General features: G+C 43.2%; 1 protein-coding gene across 3 annotated transcripts in view; it reads left to right on the top strand.

The window, feature by feature from the left end:
- The window catches only part of hip1 (huntingtin interacting protein 1), a 277,810-nt gene that overhangs the window by 101,794 nt on the left and 148,220 nt on the right, over nucleotides 1-27,796 (top strand). For 2 of the 3 annotated variants that reach the window (XM_078225078.1, XM_078225079.1), the window contains exons 2-4: nucleotides 6,157-6,220; nucleotides 9,556-9,698; nucleotides 27,174-27,230. In XM_078225078.1, the coding sequence (XP_078081204.1) occupies nucleotides 6,157-6,220; nucleotides 9,556-9,698; nucleotides 27,174-27,230 (264 nt within the window). The remainder of the gene's footprint in view (nucleotides 1-6,156; nucleotides 6,221-9,555; nucleotides 9,699-27,173; nucleotides 27,231-27,796) is intronic. The other variant, XM_078225080.1, reaches the window with a different exon arrangement.

The raw sequence follows: 27,796 nt of genomic DNA, 5'->3' as shown, positions 1-27,796 counted from the left end.
TAATTTCTCTCTCATTACTGTCTATCTGTTAACCTCTGCTGTCTGTCTCTGCCTATCTTCATGTCTCCGTTGTTTCCTCCTGCAGCCCCCTCCCAACCCCATCCTCCTCGATCGGTCATTCTGTTCCTTCTCTTTTTTTCTTTCCTGTCTATCATTGTTAATCATTCTTTCCTGTTTCAGTCTTGTCAGTCTGTTCACTCATCCCTCACTGGCCCGTCATGCTGTTTTGTGTGCTAACTCTGCAACTGTGACCCTGTCTCTCCTTGTCTTGCACTGTGCTCCCATTATTTCTGTGAACCCAGTCAGAAAATGTTGTCAGCACATATGCTCCTGCGAAAATGACCGCGAAGTCTGAACCTGACCTCCGTTTCCCAATAAAATAATTTTGTACTAATCAGGAGCAGGAACTTGAGTTGATCTTTCCCCCCTTCGCTTTAATGCAGGGACGCTGAGGCCAATTGTGGCAGGCTTGCTGCTCTCCCTACCAAAATCAGCTAAGCCAGTACCATCTGAGGATTGAAACTGAGACTTTCTGACAAAGCTGTTGCCAACCATGCGACCATTTTCATGTTTGTGTTTAGCCACTCCAAAGATGTGCAGGTTAGGTGGATTGGCCATGCTAAATTGCCCCTTGGTGTCAGGGGGATTAGTAGGGTAAATATCTGGGGTTACGGGGATAGGGCCTGTGTGGGATTGTTGTCGGTGTAGGCTCGATGGGCCGAATGGCCCCCTCCTGCACTGTAGGATTGTATGATTCACTCAGCCATGAGGACAGCCACCTTTCTGTCCATCCGCCCAGCCATATCTTAAGTGTGATGTTCTTTCTGTTAATTGCCCATTGTTTATTAAAATTGGTTTCACTCGAATCAGTTTTTATATTGCCATCTTACTAGTCGATTGCCTTTAGTGAAACAAATTTTTTTGGTACTTTGGCCAGCTATATAATTCAGGAGTCAATGAACTGATGTGGTGTAAAAGTATCTTTGTTTCTTTTCTCTTTTTGATTTCTCCAATTTGCCTGTTCTGGTATTGAATTGATTTCTTTGTTTGTTTTACTCCCTCCTGTAGCTTGGTTTGGTTTGATCTAGTGGGCCCTTTTATTTTGTCTTGCCTCATGAATAACTCGATATCGTGTGTTTTTTTTCAAAGAATCAGAAAGTAATTTCTGCCGCTCTGCAATTTCTCATCTGCATGTTACCCCTTGATAATGTTATTTGAAAATACGTCTTCAGTTTTCATGTACAGCTTTTACACTGACACTGAGTGCTCTTTCAACCCAGCTCTCTAAACTCCTCCACTGTCACTAAACACTCACACTGCGTGTCTGACATCCAGCACAAACATTTTCTTCAATTAAAAATGAGATTGAAGCCGTTGGTGTTTTTTTTGTTGTTTTGTGTGAACATGCTGACAAAGCCAGCATTTGTGCACATCCTTAATTACCCTTCAAGGTGGTAGTGAGTTGATGCCTTCAACTCCTGCAGTCCATCTCGTGTAGGCACACTTACTTACAGTTGGAAAGGGAATTCCAGGAACTCCCTGCTACAAACCATATTCTTTAGTCACCAACGTATCCCGATCCCTGGATACAGCTGGGTAAATGACCTTGTAACCTTGATCCCAAGATAAACTTCTGACTACCTTTCCAGAATGTCACTTAAAACAGCCTATTGCTATTCCTGCAGCATCGCCCGATGCTGTGCTTAAGCTTATCTGCTGCTGAAACCCTCATCACTGCCTTTATTATCTCCAGACTTCACTATTTCCAAGCACTCCTGGCTGCTCTCCCACATTCTACCCTCCATAAACTTTAACTCGCCCCGGTTCCCATTCCCCTATTGGCCTGTGCTTGCTGACCTACATTGACTCCCGACTAAGCAAAGCCTTGATTTTAAAGTTCTCATCCTTGTTTTCAGAACCCTCCATGGCCTAACTGCTCGTGATCTCTGTAATCTTCCTCAGTCCCAGTACCCCCATGCACAGAGCATCCTTGATTTGAATTGCTTCACCATTGGTGGCTGTACCTTGTCTAGGCCCCAAACTCTGGAATTCTCTCCCTAAACATTTTGTCCCTCCGAGCGTTTCTTTCACCAAGCTTTTGGTCATCTGCCCTAATATTTCCAGATGTGACACAGTGTCAACATTTTGCTTTATGATGCACCTGTCAAACACCTTGGGAAGTTTTATTGCGTTAGAGGTGCTTGTTCCAGTTATTGTGATGGTTGAAAAATAACGCAGTGAATCACTTGCCTGATTGAGATTGGTCGGTGATGAAGAATGCTGTTCTACATTCTGGCTAAGGGAAAAGGCCATTTAACCTTTGAATCAGTTCTACCATTTAATGCAATCATAGCTGATATGCAACCTAACTCCTTTAGTTAACAAACAATCTATCAGTCTCATTTTTACATTTAACAATTGATCTGTCAGCTGTTGTCATATGCGGAAGAGTTGCAATCTTCTATGCCCTTTATGTGCACTCATTTGAAAGGCTTGGCTCTGATTTTTGGCTATGCCCCCAGGTCCTAGATTCCCAACCAATGGAAATAGTTCATTGTACCTCCCCTATTTCTCTTCAATATCTTGCAAACTTCAATCAAAGCACCCTTCAGCCTTCAAATTCCAGGAAATACAACAGTAGTTTGTGTAGCATTTCTCCCAATTTAACCCTTGGAGTCCAGGTATAATTCTGGTAAATTCATGTTGTATTCTTTCCAAGGCCAATTAATACATCCTTTCCACAGTGTGGTGCCCAGGACAGCTCATAGTACTCCAGGTGTGGTGTAGGCGGGGCTTTGTATAGATGGAGCATGACTTATACCCCCTTTTATTTTAGTCTTCGCAGTAAATTCTGGCCTTGGGTGACTGTCTGTGTAGAGTTGGCACGTTCTCCCCATGTCTACGTGGGTTTCCTCCCACAGTCCAAAGATATGCAGGTTAGGTGGATTGGCCATGCTGAATTGCCCCTTAGTGTCAGGGTGATTAGCAGTGTAAATGCGTGGGGTTACAGGGATAGGGCCTGGGTGGGATTATGGCCAGTGCAGACTTGATGGGCCAAATGGCCTCTTTCTGCACTATGGATTCTATTATTAAAATCTCAACATTGCATTAGCCATTTTGTTAGCTCAGTTGTGTAGCTCACGTGACTTTTTAAACATAAATGCCATAATTGGGCAGGAGGCACGCTTGGTGCCCAGTTAGTGGCGATAAGTGCCTCCCAAGAGGTGGGAGTTACCAAACACAGCAAGTAGCTCCAGCATAAAGGCATAAGATAAGAGTACAGAAAGGCAAAATCAAGGTAATGTGCATGACTTGGGGCAGGACAACTGAGGGCTCAATATTTTAAAATCCATATTTAAAAAGAAAAGTTCCTTTGAACCCAATGTTGAATTCCTGCATCTCACTGTTTGGGTGTGAACTGGCATTGAAAATGAGTCTTGCCCTCCCTGGGCCATTAGGGAAGCGAGTTTCCCATTGCTTCCCCCTGCCCTCACTTTGCCTCATCAAAATCCAGGGATGACTTCTGGGACTATGATTTTTAAATCCTGCTCATCCTGCCAGCAATTCCAAATCAAACCCAAGGGATCTGATCCTGGCATTAGGTTGACTGTAGCATTCACCACTGTGCTCAGTCTTGCTGTCCAGACTCAATCGTAGTCACTTGGGAGAGATATCAGCATGCAGGCAAGAGCGGGGAACCCAAAACAGCAAGAAATTGTGTTTTGAGAGGTAATTGGGATGGGAGGAAGAAGCATCTTAGCTTTTAAAAACAAATCATTCAGTACCAACTCCCTCACCAACTGGCAACCGATATAAGATAGGGTCTTCTATAACAGTTGTTTTTGGAGTAACACCAGTAGTTGTAAATACAATTGCTTTATGATAATTTGGGCAGGGGCCCACTGGTCCATATAGCATACCTGTCCGAACTTCTGCTTGCTTCCTGAGATTCTAAAAAGGAGAGAACTTGCATAGCATCTGTCACCCGTTGGTCATCCCGATGAGTTTCACAGTCAATAACCGAGTATCTTTCTAACAGAACTCATTTATCCCTATGTTCCATGATTATGTCACCCTCTAACTTGGGGGAAAAAAATTTCTTAAATTGCCTATTTTTATCCATGACCTGCTATTCTCTGCTCTTTTGTTGTGTTACTGTTGGAGCAGTTTTTCTGGATCCAAATTCTTCAAGCTTTTTCAAGATCTCTATCAACTTATCTTCAGTTTGGTTATCAGTCCTTCCTTTTCTTCCTGTCCCTTACTATAGAAATTCTTCAGTGCAGAAAGAGGCCATCCAGCCCATCGAGTCTGCACCGAGTCTCCAAAAGAGCATCCCACCCAGACTGTCCCCTCCATCCTATCCCTTTAACCCCGCATATTTACTGTGGCTAATCCACCTGACCTACACATTTTTGGACTGTGGGAGGGAACAGGAGCACTCGAATGAAACAGAGAGTGTGTGCAAACCCGACACAATCACCCAAGACTGCATACACTGGGGGTGGATCTGGGAATTTGATCAGTGCTCCCATCGTGACAAGGTTTTCACAATTCAGTGTTTCTGTCCACATGAGGTTGTTATTCGAGTTATAGATCAGGTCAGGTATGGAGGTCAGGTTACCTTGCTGCAAGACTTGGAGTCATTGACGCATGTTAATTTTTATATAAAACCATCTTGTAGGCATCTTTGTCAAAAGGCTTGGATGACTTCTGATCTGGATTTGGATTGTAGATTTCTTTCAGGTTTGTCCTAGGTTTCGGCCTGTATTTAATGTTTATCTCAGTAGATTATTTCTACACTATCAGTGCAGATCATTTGAAGTTTGTGCACTTCAAAGCATCTTGCCATATCGGCGTGTCTCTGAGATTCACTGGATGTCATTTCTCTCCTAGCACGATATCACAAGTTCAACCAGAGCAAGGAGGTTAGTTACCTGCTCCCAAACCAGTGCAAATATCAACATATCACTCTTGACCAGAATGTGTCTTAGATCATTTCTGCCATCTCTCCAGTGACCACAATACAGGGTGAGAATGGGGCAAAGACGAAATACTGTGGAAGTTAGAAATGTGAAATGAAAACAAAATGTTGGAGGTACTCAGTTGGTAAGGCAGCATCTTTTTAAGTTTTTATAAGTTTATTTGTTAGTCACAAGTAGGCTTACATTAACACTGCAATGAAGTCACTGTGAAAATCCCCCAATTGCCACACTCTGGTGCCTGTTCAGATACACTGAGGGAAAGTTTAGCATGGCCAATGCACCTAACCAGCACGTCTTTCGGACTGTGGAAGGAAACCAGAGCACCCGGAGGAAGCCCACGCTGACATGGGGAGAACATGCAAACTCCACACAGACAGTGACCCAAGCTAGGAATCGAACCTGGGTTCCTGTTACTGTGAGGCAGCATTGCTAACCACTGTGTCACTGAGAGAGAGAAGAGAGAACATTAACTCTGATGGGAGGTCATCTACCTGAAATCTGTCTCAATGGAACCAAGTTTCTATTTCGTGTCTGTCCCCGAAACTCTCTCCTAAACCTCCCTACTATGTGCAGCTTCTCGTCTGGACACACTGCTGCAGGTTAGAGTGAAAACAGGAAACACAATAGATTCTGTAGAGCAACCCTTCATTCTTATCACTATATTATGGGCATCTGGATGATGCATTCATGACTGTACGTTTTCTTTTTCCTATTGAGTCATGGACGTAGCTATCTGGTTAGAATTAGTAAGACTGAACTCAAACTGGTTGTTATAGATCACAAGAGTGCAGACAATAAGCTTGTGTATAAACTGAAATTGTTTGATTCCTGTGTGGATTCTACCTCCAGGCATTACAGTAATTTCTGAAAGGAAAGGCTTAATTTAGGAGGATAGGCAGTTGGGGGATGCTATGTCTGTGAAAGCTAGTTACGGGTGGAATCGCGCTCAGCTGTGATGCTTCAGCAGCCAATCAGCCCATATTACTCACTGCCAAGCTCAGATCTGAAGAATGCTCACTTCATTGAGGTACTCGAAGTCTGTGCAAGTGAAACCTTGGCGAGAAGAGAAATGAAATTTTCAAATAATAAACTGCTTGCAATTTTTAAATTTGTATTAATTCTTTAAAGAAAAACTGATTTTATTTCTCCCCCCCCCCTCCCCCCTGTTTTACAGAGCGTCAGCATCAATAAGGCCATTAATGCACAGGAAGTTGCTGTGAAGGAAAAACACGCCAGAAATATCCTTTTGGGTGGAGTTGGTGAGAGCACAAAAAACTCCTTGTTCAGGCACTGTTTGTTTCCCACTGACTGGGCTCTGGGTGTGAACGGACTGTGGTTTCCTGATTCTCCATCTGATGATTTCAGTGGACTGATCCTGGAGGGTAAGGCTTTTTTCCGTAGCACACCCTGTACTAAGACAGCCCAGCCGGAGTGTTGGCCGCCAGTTTGTGTGCTCACAGGTTGCAGATACAGCTGGGGGCTTTGTCCTGTTCACTGTGGTGTCTGGGAAACGTGTGAGCCTCTGCTTCATTGACTTATAATTTTTCATAGCAGAAGGAGGCCATTTGGCCCATCGAACCTGCACCGAAAACAATCCCACACAGGTCCTATCCCCGTAACCCCACGTATTTACCCTCCTAACCTCCCCCTGACACCAAGGGGCAATTCATCATGGCCAATCGACCTAACCTGCACATCTTTGGACTGTGGGAGGAAGCCGGAGCACCTGGGGGAAACCCACACAGACGTGGGGAGAACGTGCAAACTCCACACAGGCCCCACACAGCTCCCCGAGGCCTTTGGCCAGCCTCTGGAGCATTCTAAAACTGGAAATGTTGTATTTTATATTAGATTACCACACCCCACCACCTTTCTCAACCTTGTCAGCAGGAGATGGTAGGAAGGGAGACAGAGTTTCAAGAATTTACATGTCTTGGCTATCCATATGTAGTTTCCTTTTACAGGAGACTATGAAAGTGGGAAATGAGGTCCAAAAGAATTTTTGTATTAATTTTAGCATTTGCTATTAAGTTTGGCAGCTAAGTAAAAACTCTGAGCTGTGTTGCAGCCAAAACCTTTGTAGATTGAGCAACTTAATATAACTTGATCTGGCTACAGAGACTTCCTGTAGATAATTGTGCACGAATTCCCCCTGAGCAATAACACCACCCGAACAGGTCAGAGCCATTCAATGTCCTTATTTCTCCAGCATTTCCATTGAAATGAATCTCTGAACAGTCCTATGTGCCAAGTTGACAGCACTGCCTACTGAAAGCAGCTGCCTCCTTGTTTAAAAAAACAGTCTGACTAAAGAGGTGAGTTGGGATAACTGCGAATATTTTTACTTGCTTGTGGATTCTAAAATTATTCCCCTCATTGCATTTCCCATTTAGATTTGTTTGAAAGAGGTTAGGGGACATTTGCATTGTCTTTCTGTCCCCTTCCTCCAAAGGTACACACTTTGGGGTGTGATTCATTGAATGCTGACTCCTTTTGTTTGATTTTCTTTCCCTGAGTGAGCCCATGAGGCGAGTTATCGGTCGGTTCTTTGACTTGGGGGTGGTGGGGTGGGGAAGGCCAGGGCTGGCTCTTTGACCACAGCGGGGACACAAAACCTAAACCCAATCTTATTGTCACCCAACACCCATAGTGATTAGAAAAGGAAGGACAAACCAATTGTTCTCCTAAATCAGAAATACTGTGGCCACCATTTACGCTCCTTCCTTGCATGTCAGAAGTTTGGGAGCTTTTTTTAAAACTTGGCAAGTGAAATAAAGACTGGAATTCTCTGATCTCAGATGCCCTGACACCACTGCCAGTGAGAAAAGAGGATTTGATGTTCAACCAAATTTCCGTTCACAGCAGCTGAACCAGAGAATCGAGCCCTGGGTGAAGTCGGAGAATCCGGCCTAAATTCTTGGTAGGAACGAGCCTTCAGAGCAGGGAGATCCAAAAGACTACTTGAGTTCAGAAAACAAGCTCGAGAAATAACCTATTATTCAAGTTTAACGTTTATTTATCAGTGTCACAAGTAGGCTTACATTAACATTGCAGTGAAGTTACTGTGAAAATCCCCTAGTCGCCGCACTCTGGCGCCTGTTCGGGTACACTGAGGGAGAATTTCGCATGGCCAATGCACCTAATCACGTCTTTCAGACTGTGGGAGGAAACCAGAGCACCTGGAGGAAACCCACGCAGACATGGGGAGAATGTGCAAACTCCACACAGACAGCAATCCAAACCGGGAATCGAACCCAGGTCCCTGGCGCTGTTAGGCAGCAGTGGGCAGCACAGTGGTTAGAACTGCTGCCTCACAACACCAGGGACCTGGGTTCGTTTCCTGGCTTGGGTCACTGTCTGTGTGGAGTTTGCACGTTCTCCCCGTGTCTGCGTGGTTTTCCTCCTGGTGCTCCAGTTTCCTTCCACAGTCTGAAAGACGTGCTGGTTAGGTGCATTGACCTGAACAGGCGCCGGAATGTGGCGACTAGGGGAATTTCACAGTATCTTCATTGCAGTGTTACTGTAAGCCTTACTTGTGACTAATAAATAAACTTTACCTTTAGCTAACCACTGTACCGCCCCATGTTCTATGATTAGTGCTGAGTCATTAAAAGTGCAAATTAGTCATTGAAATTTGTGTTATAATATGCTGAATGCTCATTGGATTGGGCTTGGGTATAATAATCTCATTGTCACCCCCGTGTCGTCAAAAGCTTTGATTGGCTCTGATATCTCCTTTTATGACCAATTCTCTTCCCAACCTGTTACCTAACCAATAATTCATAGCAGAGGCTCAAATAGGAAGCTCTGACGAAGGGTCATCCTGACTCGAAACGTTGGCTGTATTCTCTCTCCACAGATGCTATCAGACTTGCTGAGATTTTCCAGCACTTTCTGGTTTAGGCTCAAATAGAAAGACTGACCGCTGAAGGGGACCAGTACAAATGGACAGAAAGGCAATGAAAATGTTCTCCAGGAACCCTTTGAAATCTCTGCCTCATGCTCCGACTACTTGTGGGAAAATTGAATTTTTGGGCAGTTTTTGAAGTTTATTTATGCTTTGAACAATTAACATTTCTGGCAGCAATGATTGATAATTGCTTCCTAAAATGTATACTGGAGGCTTTTAACAGCTACAAAGAATTTCTCTGTTAAAATGTGTGAAAACAATTTCAAAAAAATGTATAAAGTATTTCAAAACAAAACAGACAATCTGGAAATTCTACAGCATGTTGATCAGCAGCAAAAAAAAGAGGGAATGTAAAGTGGTGGCTAGGGCACTATCAACGTTTGAAGGTTTTAATCTTCCTCTTTCAGATGCTAGTTGAGTTGCTGTGACCTTCCTGTTTTGGTTTCAAATCTGAAGTAATCACATTTCTTATCTTGAAAATGTTCAAGGGTGGTTTCCACTCCCTTTCCTTGCCATATCGCAGTTCAGTTACTGGTCACTGGCTCGATCCACAGCAACCCATGTAATTGAGCTGACTAAGTTTCAGAGCTGATCAGATTTATTTGTATCTTTTTATGAAATGCATTTCCAGTTTTTAATAATTTCCTTAATATGTTCCTGCACCATGTATTCTGGGTACGCACCACGAGAAGGGCGCTCAAACGTTCTGGTCGGTAGTGAACCGATTGCCGCTGTCCAGCAACGCAGTCCTTTGCTGGAAATTCTGCCATGTATTTCACAAGCTGCTTCGAGATGGACATCCCAGTGTAAGTCATATCTATTAAATGTTCCGTTGTTTAATGAGTATTGATTTGAGATCAAGGGTGATAATGAGGGAAGAAAACCATTGCAACCAGTGATTGCATCTTTAGGCATATGATCGTGTCTCAAGATCATTCTTGGAATAATCTCACTGTTCGCTGGGATACAAATCCCTGGATTTACCATTGCCATGATAGTCACTAATTGAAAGACCAGATTTGTACATTGAGGACCACTGAATAAAATTCTGGTGGTTCACACTGCTGGTGACACTAGAGCTGACTTCAGCATCATCAATCTGGGAAGTGTGGATCAGTGTACCTTTTGCACTTGTTCATGACCCCTGGAATGGGTGAGATTGAACTGATCTTTGCTGAAGTGCTTCCTTGTCTTGGCTCTCAGATTTTCACAGAGGTGATAAATTTGAAAACATATTTTCAAGTGGCAAATGTAATTAGAAAGAAGCAGCTTAATTGATTTTAAAATCATACCATCTCCTTGGCATCGAAGTGAAATGACTGTACAACAATGATTTCTTGGCCTCATTATGGTAAAACATACAAGGGTGTCCAAATAAGGGCTCCATAGTAGTAGCAGAACAAGTTCCATGCTCTGAATTGATTAATTTGCATGTCCATTGCATTCATATTTCCCTCTTAAATTATTTAATTATATATTGGCCACACATTCCTGCTCAACATATTTCTGTCACACTTAAGGGGCAGCACAGTGGTTAGCATGGCTGCCTCACAGCGCCAGGGACCCAGGTTCGATTCCCGGCTTGGGTCACTGTCTATGTGGAGTCTGTAAGTTTTCCCCGTGTTTGCGTGGGTTTCCTCCGGGTGCTCTAGTTTCCTCCCACAGTCCAAAGATGTGCAGCTTAGGTTGATTGACCATGCTAAATTGCCCCTTAGTGTCAGGGGGTAAGTAGGGTTATGGGGATAGGGCCTGGGTGGCATTGTGGTCAGTGCAGCCTCAATGGGCTGAATGGCTTCCTTCTGCACTGTAGGATTCTATGATTCTGTGTGTTGTATCAAATTTCTGGAGCGCACGATATGTAAAAAAAAATGAAAGGTGCTCTCTAGGGAAATAAAATATTAGATCCAGAATATCTGCGACCACCCATTGACATCTGTTTGATCGTGGTATTTAAATAGTGACTTGTCTTATTGTCCTTATAGGAATGGACAGCTGTCCTTGAATAGAAGAATAATATGTTGCCTGTAATGGGTATTAGGTCCTCACCTTTATCAAATAGTGCACTTTCTGGGAACAGTTAAATTGGAGATTTGTTGGTATGTCTCTTTGACTTTAAAATAAAAGCACAAAAGCAGCAAAGCAGCAGCATTGACATTGTCAATGGCACACTTGTACTTACCTGTGACTGTTAGAACGATGCTCTAATGGAAATTCCAATGTTAAAATATAACCTTGATCTGTCGCTATTGTGTCAGATCATTTGATGTTTTTAAAATAAGCTCCCCACAGATGCTTGAAATTGATTTCTGGAAAAATGATTAATACCCACTTTAATCATTTCTAATGCAAGGCCCAGGTCTCACTCTCTGGGCTTTGACTGAATAATTTTAATTAAGTTTGCAAATAATTATATTTGCAGCATTTCTCAGCAATCTGCATATTCCTGGCATGTACAGTATTTGTGAGGGTTGAAGGGTATGGCTGCTCTTCCTATGGTTCTCTGCTTTTACCAAAAAACTTTTAAATAACTGGTGATTAAATTCTCAAAGCTTATACCCAGGCACTATTGATCTAAATATATTGATGATTGTGCTTTTGTTATCATTTATTCAAAGACACACACTACCTGTCAAGAGCAACACCTATTATGGTTTCTTGATGTTTGCGCAAGAAAGTGCACTGCTTATTGAGAATGGATTGGTGTTTGTTGCTGTTGGAATTCAGTTTATAAATAACTATTGAACCATTTATGAGGCTCAAAATTTTTATAACAAAAAAGAATGTAATAAGCAGTGAAGTTAAAGTTTATTTATTAGTCACAAGTGAAGCTTACATTAACACTACAATGAAGTTACTGTGAAATTCCCCTCGTCGCCTTTCGGGTACACTGAGGGAGAATTTAGCATGGCCAATTCACCCAACAGCACATCTTTCTGACTGTGGGAGGAAACCGGAGCACCCGGAGTAAACCCACGCAGACACGGGGAGAACGTGCAAACTCCACACAGACAGTGACCCAAGCTAGGAATCGAATTTGGGTCCCTGGCGCTGTGAGGCAGCAGTGCTAACCACTGTGCCGCCATGCCGCTATGAATCCTTGTTTGTTTATGGAAACATAAGTCTATTAAAGTTTGTATGATTTAGCAAACTTGTCCAGTGTTGCTCCCCTGCTGTATTTTGGAATTCCTATCCAAGTGTTGTAAGGAGCAGAATTCTGGAAATGCCAGATATCTGAATTAGAAACAGAAAATACTGTAAATACTTAGCAGGTCTGGCAGCATCCATGGCAGTAGAAATTGTTTCAGATCAATGACCCTTCATCAAAGTATTGTGATGTAGCTAATTTTGATAAGCCAAAAATTTGTGTTTGACTGCTTGAAAGCACAAACTGGCTGACAGTGGGGAAAGTAGTGGCCGGGCTTCCTGAGAGGACACACTAGGCTGTGGATGGGTTGGGTGAAAGGCTCAGGTGAGGAGCTGTGCTAAAGTTTTGTCCTAATCGTTTGAAAGGGTTCAATTTCAATTTGGGTCCAATCTTTTCCCCACCTGGATTCCCCCCCCCCCATTCTATAAAGTGGTTTGACCATTTCCTTGTGTCACTAGATCCTAGCAACTTACAAAGCTGCATAACTGAGGGCTCTGTGCTTTGAATCTTTGTCCTGAGTCTTGCTGGATCTCTCTTTCCCCAATTTTGACCCGATCCAATAGATCACATTCCCAGTGCTCTCTTGATTGTTCATCCTGTGATGCTAGATTCTTTCCTTGAATCTTCTTCCCAAGTGTTGTGACACTTTTTCCCCACCTCCTTAAAATGTGATACACTCAGACACTGTTTACTGCAGTTCTTGCTGATAACAAGGTCCTGCATTTACATTGCACCTTCAACTGAGGCAACCCTCTCCATGCATTTCGCAGAAGTGTAGCACAAAAAATTGCTTCTGATCTAGTACAGGAGATCATTGGGAGGGTGATGAAAAGCTTGGGCCAGAGGAGTGTGTTTTAAGGAGAAGGGTGGGTTGGATATTTTGAGGTGTGTGAGGCTTTGGCAGCTGTGAAGGCATGTCGTGGCCATGAGAGTGGGAGGATGTATAAGAAGCTAGAGTCATGAATAGACTGTGGAGGGTGTTACCGAGATGGGTAAGAGCAAGGCTAGGAGGATTGAAACAGGGATATTAAAAAGACTAGGCTCATGGTTGTCGAGTTTTGTAACACCCCTGTTCTAACACCTGGAATAGCAAGTCCTCTCTTTTTGATACTGCAATGTGTCTTTTATAACAATTACAACAAAGATGTGAGAAAAAGAGAGCTCAGTTACGGACAGCTCCACCTTTGTGATAATGCACTGTGTACCCAGACTTGCTGGAAAACCACCAAAACCACAACTGAGTAAGCCAGACGCTTGTCTATTGACAATGGAACAAGTGAACTCCTTTGGAAATGCTTGCCTGCCTTTGCTCCAATTGGCAGAAAAAATGATCAAGTCTGATGCAAATTTTGTTTCTCTCCTCCTCAACCCTTCATCCTCCCCATGCCTCCTCCATACAAATGTATGGGATAAAGAAGCTGGAACCAGGAAGAAATAATGGGGGCTTTAGATTGCTACACGGTGCTAATCATGGGTGATTTTAATCTACATGTAGTTTGGTTTGTAATCGGATTGCTCAGGGTAGCCTGGATGATGAGTTCAGTGTTCTCAGGACAGTCTTTTTGATCCAGCAGCATGTTTTAGCACCAACCAGAGAACAGGCTATACTGGTAATATGCTACATGACAAGATTTAATTAGTGATCGCCATAATGAAGGTGATCATAGGTAGCAGTGATCATAATATGGTTGAATTGCACATTCAGTTTGAGGGAATTCAATTGCGCGGGCATGGAAACAGAGCTGGCTGAAGTAAACTGGAAACTTAGGTTAAGGGATAGAGATGCAGTGGCAGGCATGGAAAGAGATATTTCAGAATATTCAGAGAAGATGCTTTCCAGTGAGAAAGAAAGACTAAGGGAAGGATGCAACATCTGTGGCTAACTAATGAAAGTAAAGATAATATCAAATTAAAAAAAAAACATAATTCCACGAAGCTGACTGACAGGTCGAAAGATTGAACAGAATATAGGGAATAGCAAGAATGAGTAAATGACTAATAAGGAGGGATAAATTGGAGTATGAGAGAGAGAAGCTGGAAATGTAAAGTGAACATTCAGTCCTCTAAAGAACGACTCTGGGGAATTAATAATGGAAAACGAGAACAAATGAATGGAACAGATATTTTGCATTTTTCTTCACTGTAGAGGACGCAAACAATATCCCAGAAATAAGTTGTAAACCAGGAGGTGAAAGGGAAGGAGGAGCTTATCACCAGGGTAAGGGTACTGAGAAAATTATTGGAACTGAAAGCTGACAAGTTCCCAGGTGTGATGAACATCATCCTCGAGTCTTAAAGAAGTGGCTGCACAGATAGGTTTTAATTTTTCTAGATTCCATAAATTGGTGACTCCTCTATTCAAGAAAGGAAGGAAAAAGAAAGCCAGAAACTGCAGGCCAGTTAGCTTCATACCTGTCATGGGGAAATTGCTGCAATCTGTTATTAAGGAAGTTATAGTGGGACACTTATAAAATCTTAATGCATGGTTTTCGGAACGGGAAATCATGTTTGAATAATTGGAGATCTTTGAAGAAGTACAGGTAACACAGATAAAGGGGGACCAGTGGATGTGCTGAACTTAGATTCCAGAAGGCATTTGGCAAGGTGCCACATCAAAGGTTACTATGCAAAATAAGAGCTTGTGCAGGGTTGATATATTAGCATGGCTAGAGGATAAAGAAGGATGCTAGAGGATTGGTTAGCTAACAGGAAGTAGAAATAAATGAGTTTTCTTTGGGTTGGCAAATAGGATGAATGGAATGTCACAGTTGGGGCCTCAACTATTTACAATTTATATCATGAATTGGATGAAGGGACCAAAAGTGTGTTTGCTAAATTTGCTGATGGCACAAAGGTAGAGAAGTAAATTGAGAAACAGACATGAGTCTGTAAAGAGACATAGGTTCAGTCAGTGGTCAAAAGTTTGGCAGGTGGAGTGTAAATCGGAAAAATACAAACTTTTGGCAGGAAAACTAGAAGCAGATGTCCACATCCCTGTCCCTTAGACAGCCTCGCTTATCTTCCTGCCAGGTGCAGTGTGGATCACCTACTCCAAATACAAATGGCAATGACCTTGGACAGAGTCCACATTCAGTAGTGAAATGGGTCACCAATTTTTAATTTATTCTTTTCCCGATGCTTTACCTTGTGGATTCTGAAATGCTGCTGGCCAGAAGTATACTCTTGCATACTTGCAGCAGATCTGAGCTGATCCAGTCCCACAGAGCTGAATACAGCTCAGCTGGTAAGCTATTGCTTTTGGGAGTTCTACTCTTCTCAAAAGACTCCAGGGCCTCAGTTAGCTCATCCAGAGTTAGCGGTTTGCCCAGACTCCCCTGTGTACTGTCATCTAAGATCTCATGATGGAAGACAGGAAGGACTGGGAGGCTGTGTGCTCTGGGGTTTTGACTTCATACAGTCAATCGGGCATAAAAGGAGTTTCTGATCCTGAGAACGTCAGACTCTGATTACTGTACTGAGCTGTTGTCTTCCTTTAGGCTCCTGGTCACCTGCTGTGTGTACCTTTTGAAAGTTGAAACACGAGCACGTTTCCTCTTGCCCCACAGGGCAGACTCTGGGTCAGAAGATTGTGGTCACCCAGGAGATAAGGAAGCAGAGGCAGGTGGATAGAATTGCAGTCCTTAAATTTGCTGGTCTTCATCATGAATGACTATAGGCAGATTCCAGACTCCACAAAACTGACCCTGTATAAAGTGTGTAGAATGTGCAGATTAGGTATACTTGCATTTAAACAAACTCCCTACTAAATGTTTACTGGGAAGTTAGACTAAATGAGATGCATCCAAGAGATCCTTGTAGGCATTGAGTGATAAAGTAGGTAAAGGTCTGGTTGATATTTATAAGAAGCCGTGAATTGTATCTGGAGACTGGAAAGTTACTCATGCAGCTTCAATGCTCGAAAGAAGGAGCAAAATATGATCCATTTAATTATAGAGCAGAGTAAGACAGTGCATGACAATGTTAGTACAATAGCTAGACAGCAAATTGGCTAAATAGCAGTAAACAGAAGGTGATGATAAGTGGAGGAGTTGGTGACTAATTGAGTTTCAAAGGGTGCTGGTGTGGGTTCCCTTCATTAAACAGTTTATAAATATACTTGGGTACCAATAGAATATAATGCTGTAAAATTTGTGGATGAAACCATACTACATGATCCAGTGCACAGAAAAACAAATGAAGTAAATGTGGATAAGCTTTGATGAAATGACAAATGGAGTTTAATGTGAGGTAGTGTATAATGGGAGAGGGAAGAATGCCATGGTTGGGATTTCCATAGAAGACTCGAGATGGAGAAAAGTCTGGCTGTGAGTTTTGATTGACTGAAAGTATCCAACTTTCATATCATGCAACTGGTATTGAGGTGTCATTAACAAGGAGAATCGGGGCTTGGGATACATTTCTGGAATATTTGATTGCAACACTCAGGTAATAGAAATAATTTGGACTGAATAAAAAGACAATTCTTTCAGGACTTAAATCCCTATTATGCAGGGATATGCTGACAAAACTGAATTTTTTTTCAAAATTGAAAGATTGAGAATGGACATGATTCAAGCTTCTAAATTCATGCAAGAAACATTTTTTAACCTTGAGTTGCAATTGTGACACGAGTGGGCAATTAGGTTGTCAAACCTCGTGCAAAGTAGAAATCCATTGGACTTTTTCTGTTGGTGATCTGTGTTGATTAACATCTATTGGAAAAAGTTGATGCTCTCTCAATGAGGTCCATTAAAAATATTATTGAATAGAATTGAAGGTTGTAAGGGGGCACTTGGGCAGATATGGTCCAATAGTTATGGAACACTTGCGTGGTTATTGAGGACAAGGACATTTGAAGCAAATTTATTTTAACTTCTGAACATTTTGCTGAACCAAAGAATCCCTACAGTAGAGAAGGAGGCCATTCAGTCCATCCAATCTACACTGATTCTCTGAAAGAGCATCTTAGCCAGGCCCCCCCCCCCGCCATCCCATAATCCCACACATTTGTGTGGCTAATTCACCTAACCTGCACATCTATGGACTGTGGGAGGAACTCTTGCTGCCAAATAAACCTGTTGGACTTTAACTGTTTTAGACTGGAAGGTCCATATTAGATTCCAGATCTGGAAAGTTCCTTGACATTTAATAGTTTATCACAGTGTGGATGGTGGTCATTCATCAGGACCTACCAGTAAGTGACAGGGCTGACACTAACTCTGTTTTTAAATGTATTTTAAGCAGCTGATTGCTTTGTGTTAGAGGGGTGACCACCTAAGAATCTTATTGATCAGGGCATCAGGTATAATGGTAGGAAGAAAGGGTAGGATGAAGCAGCAGCACAGTTTGTAGAGAATCTGCTTGTTTAATGTAGGCCAGCAGATAAATTTTCAGTGTAGAAAATATCAGTTTCATTGGAGACATCAGTCATCCTTTATAACTTATTGGTAGAAACATCTTGTATGAAGCTGCTAATATTGATCCATTCTTTTAATGATGTCACGGTGAGTAATGGCTCACCTATTCACTTATCTGCAGCAGACTCCAGCCTTCTGGATCTAACAATGTGGTAGATGATGAGCATTGTGTATTGTATAAAAAACAAGCATCAGTTTGATCAATTTAACTGTACCACCAAACCATCAAAACCAAAAACAAGCTTCTCGTCAGAAGGGGTTACAAAGTAATTTTCCCATCATGCTTTCTTCTCTTCAGACAATCTGAAATGGTAAGAGAAATCACAATTCCCACTGCTCACTGTGATGACCCCTTCTAGAATGTACATGCAGATATGGCCATTGGACTTTGACTGTGATATACTTCCTCTGCAGTTGGAAAAACCTCCTCTATGATTGACCTGACATAGTAGCCTTTAATAGTGATTCTGGGTGCTTGAAATAGAGAAATGCCTTACTGGTCCTGGAGGCCATTTTCCCAAAGCTTTGGAGGGGTGGGGAGGATTGTCAATGCAGCTACACTGGAAACATTGCTGCATTTGAGGGGCTATAATCCTGTCCACTGTGTTTGAATCTCATGGTCAACAGAAGATTTTAGAGTCTTCAGAGTCTTGAGTAAATTTGGAGATAATACTGGAAATGTATAGAGAGGAAAAGGAGATCTTGCACTTTCTGGAGCTCTGACCAGGCTTGGAGGTTTTGGGTAGATTTAATACCTTTTTCATAGGGCAGAGTTGAGGCAAAGTGTATTCTATGAGAATGCCAATCTCATGCATTTTATTCCCACTACTGGGGCTTTCCAATGTTCACAGAGATGTAGAAAGTCCTGTGTAAAGCATGAAGAGGCCTAGATATAATAGCAACTTGTAAAATACATTTAATGTAATAAATATAATAAAAAGTCCCCAAGGGCATTTGTTATAAATTCGACACTAACTCACGTGAGATATCAAGGCAGATGGCCAAAAGCTTGATTGAAGTGTTAGGTTTGAAGGGATGCCTGAAGAGGAAAAGGGCGATAGAGATGGTAAAGGAGGGAATTCCAGAGCTTGGGCTTAGGCAGCTGAAGGCATATCCATCATTGGTGGAGTATTTAAAATGGAGGTGCTAAAGGGGCTGGAATGAGATGAGCACATATTTTTGAGAGTTGTGGGATTGGAGAAGATTTCACAGGTCGGAATGGGGTGAGACTCTAGAGGAACTTTGAAGATAAAGATGTAAGTTTTAAAATCATGATTGGATGCCGATGTATATCGGTGAATGCTGGGGTGTGAGGTGAATGGGACCTTGTGTGATTGAGGACTTGAAAGCAGAGGTTTGGATTACAGATTTCATTGAGGGTAGAATATGGTCAGCCAGCTCGGAGTATGTTGGAAGAGTCCAGTATAGAGGTTACAGAGACATGGATGATGTTTTCAGCAGCAGTTGAATTGAAGCCAATGTTACAGAAATAGAAATTGGTGATCTTGGAGTGGATTATTATCAGAATAGGAAGTTTTTACTGCTTATGTAACACCTGTAATCCTGTTCTCCCATTGACAAAAACAAAAGGTACTTGCAAATCTTTTTTTCAGTTATTGAACAGGCAACACTCATCTGGGCCATCAAACCTGCCCACACCCATGATGTCTGGAATGTGTGACCAGACACCTTGTACTGTACTCCTGCAGCCTTTATAATCTTGAAGGAGTGAAGGGAACGTAGGAAACAGGAAAATGAAAGAAACAAAACCAAGAAAGGTGGGAAGAGAGACTAAAATAACTCCTGAGGCCCGGGTCCCTTCACCAAACTTAGATTTATTTGCACAGTCAGCAACATTCAGAGTATAAACACGGTGTGCCAGTAACCCTGACACTCCACGTTATCATGCATAGGATTGGACAAGCCATTACTGCCTTAATCAGGGAACTCGTATTCTAAGAGGTCCACATCATGGGCCTCAGAGTTATTATGTGATTGAGATAGGAAGGCCGAATACATGGCTGCCTTTGATTCTAGTCTGGAACAATGATGAGCCCAAATTGTGGGTGCCTCAGATATGCAGCTTGCAATTTGAAAACTCGTCTAAAATTTGCAATGTTGATAGCTCTGGTTACAGCTGGTCATAGTCTTGTGTGTCTTCATTGTCCCATGTCTATGTGTCTCATGCTTTGAAATTGCGAGTTCTGCAGGCTGTTCCCTCGATAGCATGATACACAATGACTGAGATGCACTATGATAGATATCGTCCTTGATGAGCAGTTCGCCAGAAAACAGGGGGGGCGATTTTACCATTGCTGGTAAAATGATGGATGGGGCGAGCCGGTAAGATCGCAAGTGAGCCTAGAGATCAGGTTCGTGCGCGATTTCTCGCCTTTTGCGGTTTTACCGGCATCGGATATCTGATGTGGTTATGGGCACAAGGCTGAATATATTATTTAAATTGATTTAAATGGTAATTTAAGTAGAATTCGCGAGCTCGGACAGAATTGTCTGGGCTCACTTGCCTGTGAAACCTCACTGGGGAGGGTTCTCTCCAGGGATCACATATTGTTCCCCACCAAAGGAGACCAGACGTAATTGCTTTGTCGGTAGAACCGGAGGCCATTGAAGCTCCCCCCACCCCCGCTCCGCCCTGGGAGGTCAGGGGTGGGGTGTGCCCCTTTGGCAGTGTCAGCCTGGCACCAGGCAGTGCGTGGAGGCGGGGCCTACTGGGGACAGGGCCAGACAAGGGCCGGGGGCACTGCTGTGCACTCTGTTACAGAGATCAGTGGGGAGGGGGGGGGGGGGGGGGTAGGGATTGCTGCATACTTGGCAACAGCCGTCAGGGAGGGGGAGAACTGCGGCCACTCTGCACAGTGATCGGTGGTGGTGGTGGGGGGTGAGCAGGGGCGGGGGGGGAGAGGGGGTGTGATCATTTCAGTACGGTGGGGAGGCTTGCAATAGGCCACAGGGCCCCAGGGTAGTGGGTTGGGATGGGTGGGTTTAGGCCACGGAGACTGGCTGATAGCAGCAGAGGCAGTGACAGGTCACCTGTCCTCTCAGAGCACAGATATCTGAGCATGTGCAATTGCGCCCTCTGCTGCTATCAGCTGGCTTTTGGGTGATTTAGGCCCTGCCCTTCCTCTACTGGCAAATTCCAAGTTTGTCAAGATTGTTTTGCCAATGTGTGGTAAGATTCGACTTTGAAGTCACCCAAAATCGGCACGAATGTCTCCCGTTTTCACGCTCGTTTGGCACTTAGAATTCCTTTGGTAGGATCACCCCTGATGTGTTTAACCAATGATTGTCTATGCCATGTACTGCTAACTCCAATGTTCTCATCAGGTTCTCTAATCACTAGATAGGAGAGCTTGAGGCTTGTCATGTATTGATTCCTGGCTTTAAGAAGTCAGTAAGAGTTTTAACAACATCAGGTTAAAGTCCAACAGGTTTATTTGGTAGCAAATGCCATTAGCTTTCGGAGCGCTGCTCCTTCGTCAGATGGAGTGGAAATCTGCTCTCAAACAGGGCACAGAGACACAAAATCAAGTTACAGAATACGGATTAGAATGCAAATCTCTACAGCCAACCAGGTCTTAAAGATACAGACAATGTGAGTGGAGGGAGCATTAAGCACAGGTTAAAGAGATGTGTATTGTCTCTAGACAGGACAGCCAGTGAGATTCTGCAAGACCAGGAGGCAAGCTGTGGGGGTTACTGATAGTGTGACATGAACCCAAGATCCCGGTTAAGGCCGTCCTCATGTGTGCGGAACGTGGCTATCAGTTTCTGCTCAGCGACTCTGCGCTGTCGTGTGTCGTGAAGGCTGCCTTGGAGAACACTTACCCGAAGATCCGAGGCTGAATGCCCGTGACCGCTGAAGTGCTCCCCCACAGGAAGAGAACAGTCTTGCCTGGTGATTGTCGAGCGCTCGACAATCACCAGGCAAGACTGTTCTCTTCCTGTGGGGGAGCACTTCAGCGGTCACGGACATTCAGCCTCGGATCTTCGGGTAAGCGTTCTCCAAGGCAGCCTTCACGACACACGACAGTGCAGAGTCGCTGAGCAGAAACTGATAGCCACGTTCCGCACACATGAGGACGGCCTTAACCGGGATGTTGGGTTCATGTCACACTATCAGTAACCCCCACAGCTTGCCCCCTGGACTTGCAGAATCTCACTGGCTGTCCTGTCTGGAGACAACACACATCTCTTTAACCTGTGCTTAATGCTCCCTCCACTCACATTGTCTGTATCTTTATGACCTGGTTGGCTGTAGAGATTCGCATTCTAATCCGTATTCTGTAACTTGATTTTGTGTCTCTGTTTGAGAGCAGATTTCCACTCCATCTATGAAGGAGCAGCGCTCCGAAAGCTTATGGCATTTGCTACCAAATAAACCTGTTGGACTTTAACCTGGTATTGTTAAAACTCTTACTGTGTTTACCCCAGTCCAACGCCGGCATCTCCACTTTAAGAAGTCAGACAGCTAACAGGGTCATTTTCAGATTATACAGCTCTGATTTCCAATGTTGAATATTTCAAAGGACCTTCTATCCTCTCCAGGTTCTCCCTTGGCCTATGAAGGGCTCTCACCTGAATCTAATGTGTGTATTTTAATGCTATTTCCTTTGTGACAGCGGTTGCCAGATGTGGTTTAACAATTGATCTCAGGTTAGGCTATTTAAAGGACTGACATGTTCATGAAAATATATTCAGCAAAAAATCCATTTGCAAATTTTGAACTAATATGGTGTCATTTATTGACTGTCTCTGTGATTGAAATGAGATGTAATGTTGTTGGTTTATTCCTTCTCCAATGAGACTTTAGTTTGCATAAATCATTTCACACGTGATTGGATTTTCCTCTTTTTTTTGTCTGTTTTTGGGCATTAAAACAAAGAAAATTAGATAGTGATTCACAGCCACAATCCTCTTTGAACGGTGAGACTGAAATATCATTCTCTGTCCCATTGTGTGGGAGTCATGGCCAACGTCTACAGTTGTTTCCCCCAAGTACTGATGACTGAAGCTTGTGTATTTTATATGGACACTGCATTGAGGAGACCACCTTGGTTGAGCTTTCTGAACTTGGTGAGACATTTATTTTCACAGTTCTGGAGCTTTTATGAAGCCTTCTGCTGTCAATGATAGGATTGGATTGCTTTTCTATGCCTGATTTTCCGAGGCAGGGAGCCTTGGATCTTCAGTTGAGAAGGCCAACAACATCATAGGAAGGGTTACAATCCTCGGCCAGGTCCGGGATCTTGTTGGCGGGGGCGGGGCTAGGGACCAATAATGTTTAAAGTATATAAAGGTTGCTTTTGGAATAAAGCATTTAAGCATTGCATGCATTCTGCTTTGCTACTATCAGGTTATGTTCACTTGATGAATGGAGTATAGGTTAGTGATTTGAGGCTTCATTGTTAATGAATTGTTGATGCCTTTCTATATCATGATGAAACCAGGTGTATCTCCCCCGTGCCTGGTGTTTGGATGGAATGGCACAGTTACACAATATGACTAGTTAGCACGGCACGGTGGTACAGTGGTTAGTGCTGCTGCCTCACAGCGCCAGGGACCTGGGTTCGATTCCCAGCTTGGGCCACCGTGTGCGGAGTCTGCACGTTTTCCCCGTGTCTGCGTGGGTTTCTTTCGGGTGCTCTGGTTTCTTCCCACAGTCCGAAAGACGCACTGGTTAGGTACATTGGTCATGCTAAATTCTCCCTTTGTACCTGAACAGGTGCTGGAGTATGGCGACTAGGGGATTTTCACAATAACTTCATTGCAGTGTTAATGTAAGCCTGCGAGTGACACTAATAAATAAACTTTCAACTCTAGCTGGGTAGATTGGAAAAGCTGAAGTCTTTCTGCTTAAAGAGAAGGCTGATGAGAGGTTTGACAGAGGTGCTTCGAGTCTAAATGTAGATAGTGAGAAGCTGTTCACTTTGGCGAAGGGTCGAGAGACAGTGGACATTGCTTGAAAGTGATTGCAAAATATACACAACGGGCAGGATTCTCTGGCCTCCATATGGGTCTTTGTCACAGTGGGAGATGGCACACTGTTGGCTGGTGGTGGGATCTTCGAGTCCCGCAGCTGTCAATTTCCCATTGACTCTACCCCATGTCACTGGGAAACCCGAGGCGGGAGTGTGCCATTCGCGGGACCAGAAGATCCTGCCAGTGTGAACAGCCAGATAGTTCTGGCCCACGTGTGGAAGTGGTCAGCTCATGGTTTTGAGGCTTTTAAAAACATTTTTTCATGGTATGCAGGTGTCACTGGCCAGCTTTTATTGTCCATCCCTTGAGAAGATGGTGGTGAGCTGCCTTCATGAACAGCTGCAGTCCCTGAGGTGTAGGTACACCCCTGGTGCTGTTCAGAAGGGAGTTCCAGGATTTTGACCCAGTGACAGTGAAGGAATGGCGATATATTTCCAAGTCAGGCTGGTGAGTGATGTGGAGGGGAGCTTCCAGGTGATGGTGTTCCCATGTGTCTGTTGCTCTTGTGATTGTGAGTTGGAAGGTGCTGCCCGAGGTGCCTTGGTGTGTCCCTGCAGTGTATCTTGTAGATGGTGCACAGTGCTGCCAATGTTTGTCAGTGGTGAGAGAGGAAGGGGCTGTTTTGTCCCAGATGGTGTTGAGATGGTGTGGAGCTGCTTCAATGTTGCTGGAGCAACAGGCAAGTGGAGAGTATTCCATCACACTCCTGACTTGTGTTCTGTAGAGAGTGAAAAGGCTTTGGGAAGTCAGGATGTGAGTTACTCACTGCAGGATCCCTGGTCTCTGACCTGCTTTTGTAGCCACTGTTTATGTGACTGGTCTAGTTCAGTTTCTGTCAATGATGATATCCAGGATGTTGAGGGAGACAGATGTGAGTCTCTGTGTCCACATTGCCACATAGCAATTTGGAATGTTGTAGTCCGTGTGGTGTAGGTACATCCACAGTGCCTTTTGCGATAGAACTGCGAACTATTTGGGGACTTGGGGTTGCTTTGTTTTCTCCGACCATGAATGATGTCTCACCATGCTCCCAATCTGGGATCAACTGTTATTCAGGAAGCCTCCAAGTTTGTCACGCAGTTAAGAGCGTCTGGGAACTGAGGCATTTGGACTCCAGTCATGAGCTTATTAAAGGTGGAGGGATGGGATCTCTCTGTTGACTTCAGGAGTGTGATCAAACATTTAACAACAGTTAAATTTCAGTTCAGTCAATGATGCATGACAATGCACACGCAAGTTTCACTTATTCAAAGTTTGATACTTCAAATAAGATTGAAGTTTACAAACAAAGGTTAGTTGTAGAAACCATATCTCAAGAATACAGTACTTGAGCTCTGATCACTTTTTTAGTCTATATTTTTGTATATAAATGTACATCCAGTGGGTAAAGTTATATTATTGATTAGCATTAGTGAGGGTTACTCCATTTGTCAAGCATCGAGTTTCCACTTTGTCAGGCCTCTCCTTCCTGAGGCCATTGAGCCATGCTTTAATATTCAGTTGACTCGTGTCAAGCTGGATGGAGTTCAAGGCTCAAGAGACGGAAGAGCAGATGGAATCTGCTTATCATTAAAATTGTGATGTAGCTAAGAATATAACCTCTGTGATACTGCTTTCAAGTATTCTTTATAGGGAGCTTGATTGATAAATTCTGAAATAGGGCCTGTAGGAGTTGGGACAGAATTTGACTCTGGTGATTGAAGGAAGTAGTGCAAGATCTATTTAATCATAGTGGCCACATCTGCAGTGAATGGGTTTTTACTTGAGGTTAGTGGTGGGTGAGTGGGTGGCACGTTTCCTGTTGTAATTCTGAAACGGAAAATGTCCAATGATGCAGTTATAGAATCGTCCTTCCTACCTTTGTTGTCCTTCCTAACTTTAGTAGTCTGGAGGGAACATTTTTAGCTGTTTATCCCCAGGATGATGTTTTGATGGTTAGAGCTCTGTCGCTAATCATGGAAGCAATTACAGATGGTGAACTAATAGCATTTTAAAAACACTGCCAATGACAAAAGTGGAGTTCTCTCACTAAGTTACATTTGGAATTCAATCTGGATGATTTGCCAGTGGTGGCAAGAGACATAACTTTCATAGTAAGCCAGTGCTTCTGGATTTACCCAAATCTAACAGAGCAGCTTTGTTTGGAAATGTAAGAATGGAGAGAGCAGAGTTGGAAGACCATTATGCAGTATATTGCGCTGTTCTAAAATCTCTATATGAAACAAGTTATTGGTGCAACATTAAAGCTCGCTATGTTGTGTATGAATATGCTAAATACTGATGCTCAGTGATAATACTGCATTTGTTTTTTATGGTCAGTTAGTAAAGTGTGTCCTTGACTGCATTGAAGAGTCTTACTACCAGGGTGGTTACCTTTTATCTGATGAGACTTGCACACTCTCTGTGGAAATATGTCACCAAGGGAACTTGGGTATAGTTAGATTGATCACAGCATTAAGAACCCCCAAATTGCACACAGTGGCTTCTGGAGCTAAAACCTGCACGTTGGCAAGTTTGCCACTGTCCAGTATAGACATTGTAACCCATTAAGAGGCTTGCTTTCAGGATTACCTGGAGCCAAATACCAAGTCTAGTTTTCATCAATGAGCCAAGCAAACTATCTGTCTTTAAGTCATTCCAGATTACTATAAATCTTCATGGGTAAGGAATCCGAATATCATATCTATTGAAGGATTATTTTGACTGTAATCTTCTATTGTCAAGTTGTACCACCTTGAAGCCAACTTGAGACTCCATTAGTTCTCCCATACAACACTACTATTAGGATATACAGTACTTAGTAAAACACCTGCTCATTCAACATGTCAAATGTTTAATCAGATAAGGTTTTGCTGTGGTTAAAGCCTAAATTGGCCTGTGCTCTTGGGCTGGAGAGGAGGAAATTTAACCAGACATGATCATTTTCAGCGAACCATTCTGGAAAGTGTGTATGGATGTTAGGCGAGGGACTGGATTCGGCCAAATTGTAATTCCCTTTCGAGTTGAGAAAAACCCATCAAATTTCATGAATGATTTACCTGGCAGGGAGTGAAACTATGATCATGAAGGTGGTTTGCCCAGTACCTCAGCCTTTTGGCTAATATCAAGCCCAAGACCAGGTGCAATGCCTTTTCTTGTCAGCTTGGATCCTGTTTGACTCTCCTGTGGGGACCATGAATTGGATTGAATTTGAATTTGAATTGATTTTTGGAGCAAGCAAGGTGATGGATTAGGGGCTTGCCCTGTCCACTTTGCACATTGGCTTTGTAACTTTAAGCAAGGAATAAAATTTTAAAGAAATCAAGACTCAAATGATGAATGTTGCCTTGAGCAAAGGCTGTTAACACCAATGGAAGCGCAAACGTTTTCAGGAAAGGACGATTGGAATAATGGCTCTGATTTTTGGCCTGTAAAACCATGACTCTGGCATAAATCATTTTCCTATAATAGTCTCGTCTTCCAATTGGACTGAATGGCAATAATGTATCTTGTGTGAGCTGCTGGGACCTTCCAACTAAATTTTCCTTTTATCTCCCCACCCCATGCTGCCCATGCCTATTAAATATAAAATACATCCAGCCTGTTGTAATGTTCATGTCATGTTTTATTTGTGAATGTGTACATGTGTATTTTCTGGTTAACTAGGTTTATTCGGATCAGATGTTCTGAAATGTTTTGTTGAGCATTTTCTCATGCATGGATTGTTCATTTTGCCACAGGTTCTGCTGGACTCAATGCGATATAAGAATGAGCTGAACGACATGAGCAGGATGTGGGTAAGTGCCATGGAGTTCTCATTCATGAATATCATCTGGTCTACATGTCTATGTGGGGCTACATTTATCATGCCTGTGAGAAACACGTACAGGAACCCATTTTAAACGCTATTCAAGGCCATATGCGCATAGTAAGATGAAAAATGATTGGATATTTAACAAGAATTGGGAGTACAAAGAACGAAGAAAATTACAGCACAGGAACAGACCCTTCGGCCCTGCAAGCCTGCACCGACCATGCTGCCTGACTGAACTAAAACCGCCTACCCTTCCGGGGACATATCCCTCTATTCCCATCCTATTCATGTATTTGTCCAGAGTCGTTCAGGAAGTTTAATGAGTTTTATGAAAAGAGGTGACAAGATGAAGGAGTTTACGAAGAGAAGTCCAGAGTGCAGGGCCTGATTGGTGAAGGCTTTTGACCAACAATGGAGGTTAGGTAGGATTGGGACCTAAAATAGACCACAGATAAAGGAGCAGAAGGTGGGAGCTGAGATATTGGGCTGCAGTTGTTTGTGGGATGTGTCTGGGCACTTTGGGTTATTTGAGATCAGTGAGATGGGCAT

This window comes from Mustelus asterias, chromosome 12 (genome assembly GCF_964213995.1).
Source record: "Mustelus asterias chromosome 12, sMusAst1.hap1.1, whole genome shotgun sequence".
Lineage (NCBI taxonomy): Eukaryota > Metazoa > Chordata > Chondrichthyes > Carcharhiniformes > Triakidae > Mustelus > Mustelus asterias.
The sequence above is the reverse complement of the archived record's forward strand: the minus strand, read 5'-3'. Positions and strand labels throughout refer to the sequence as shown.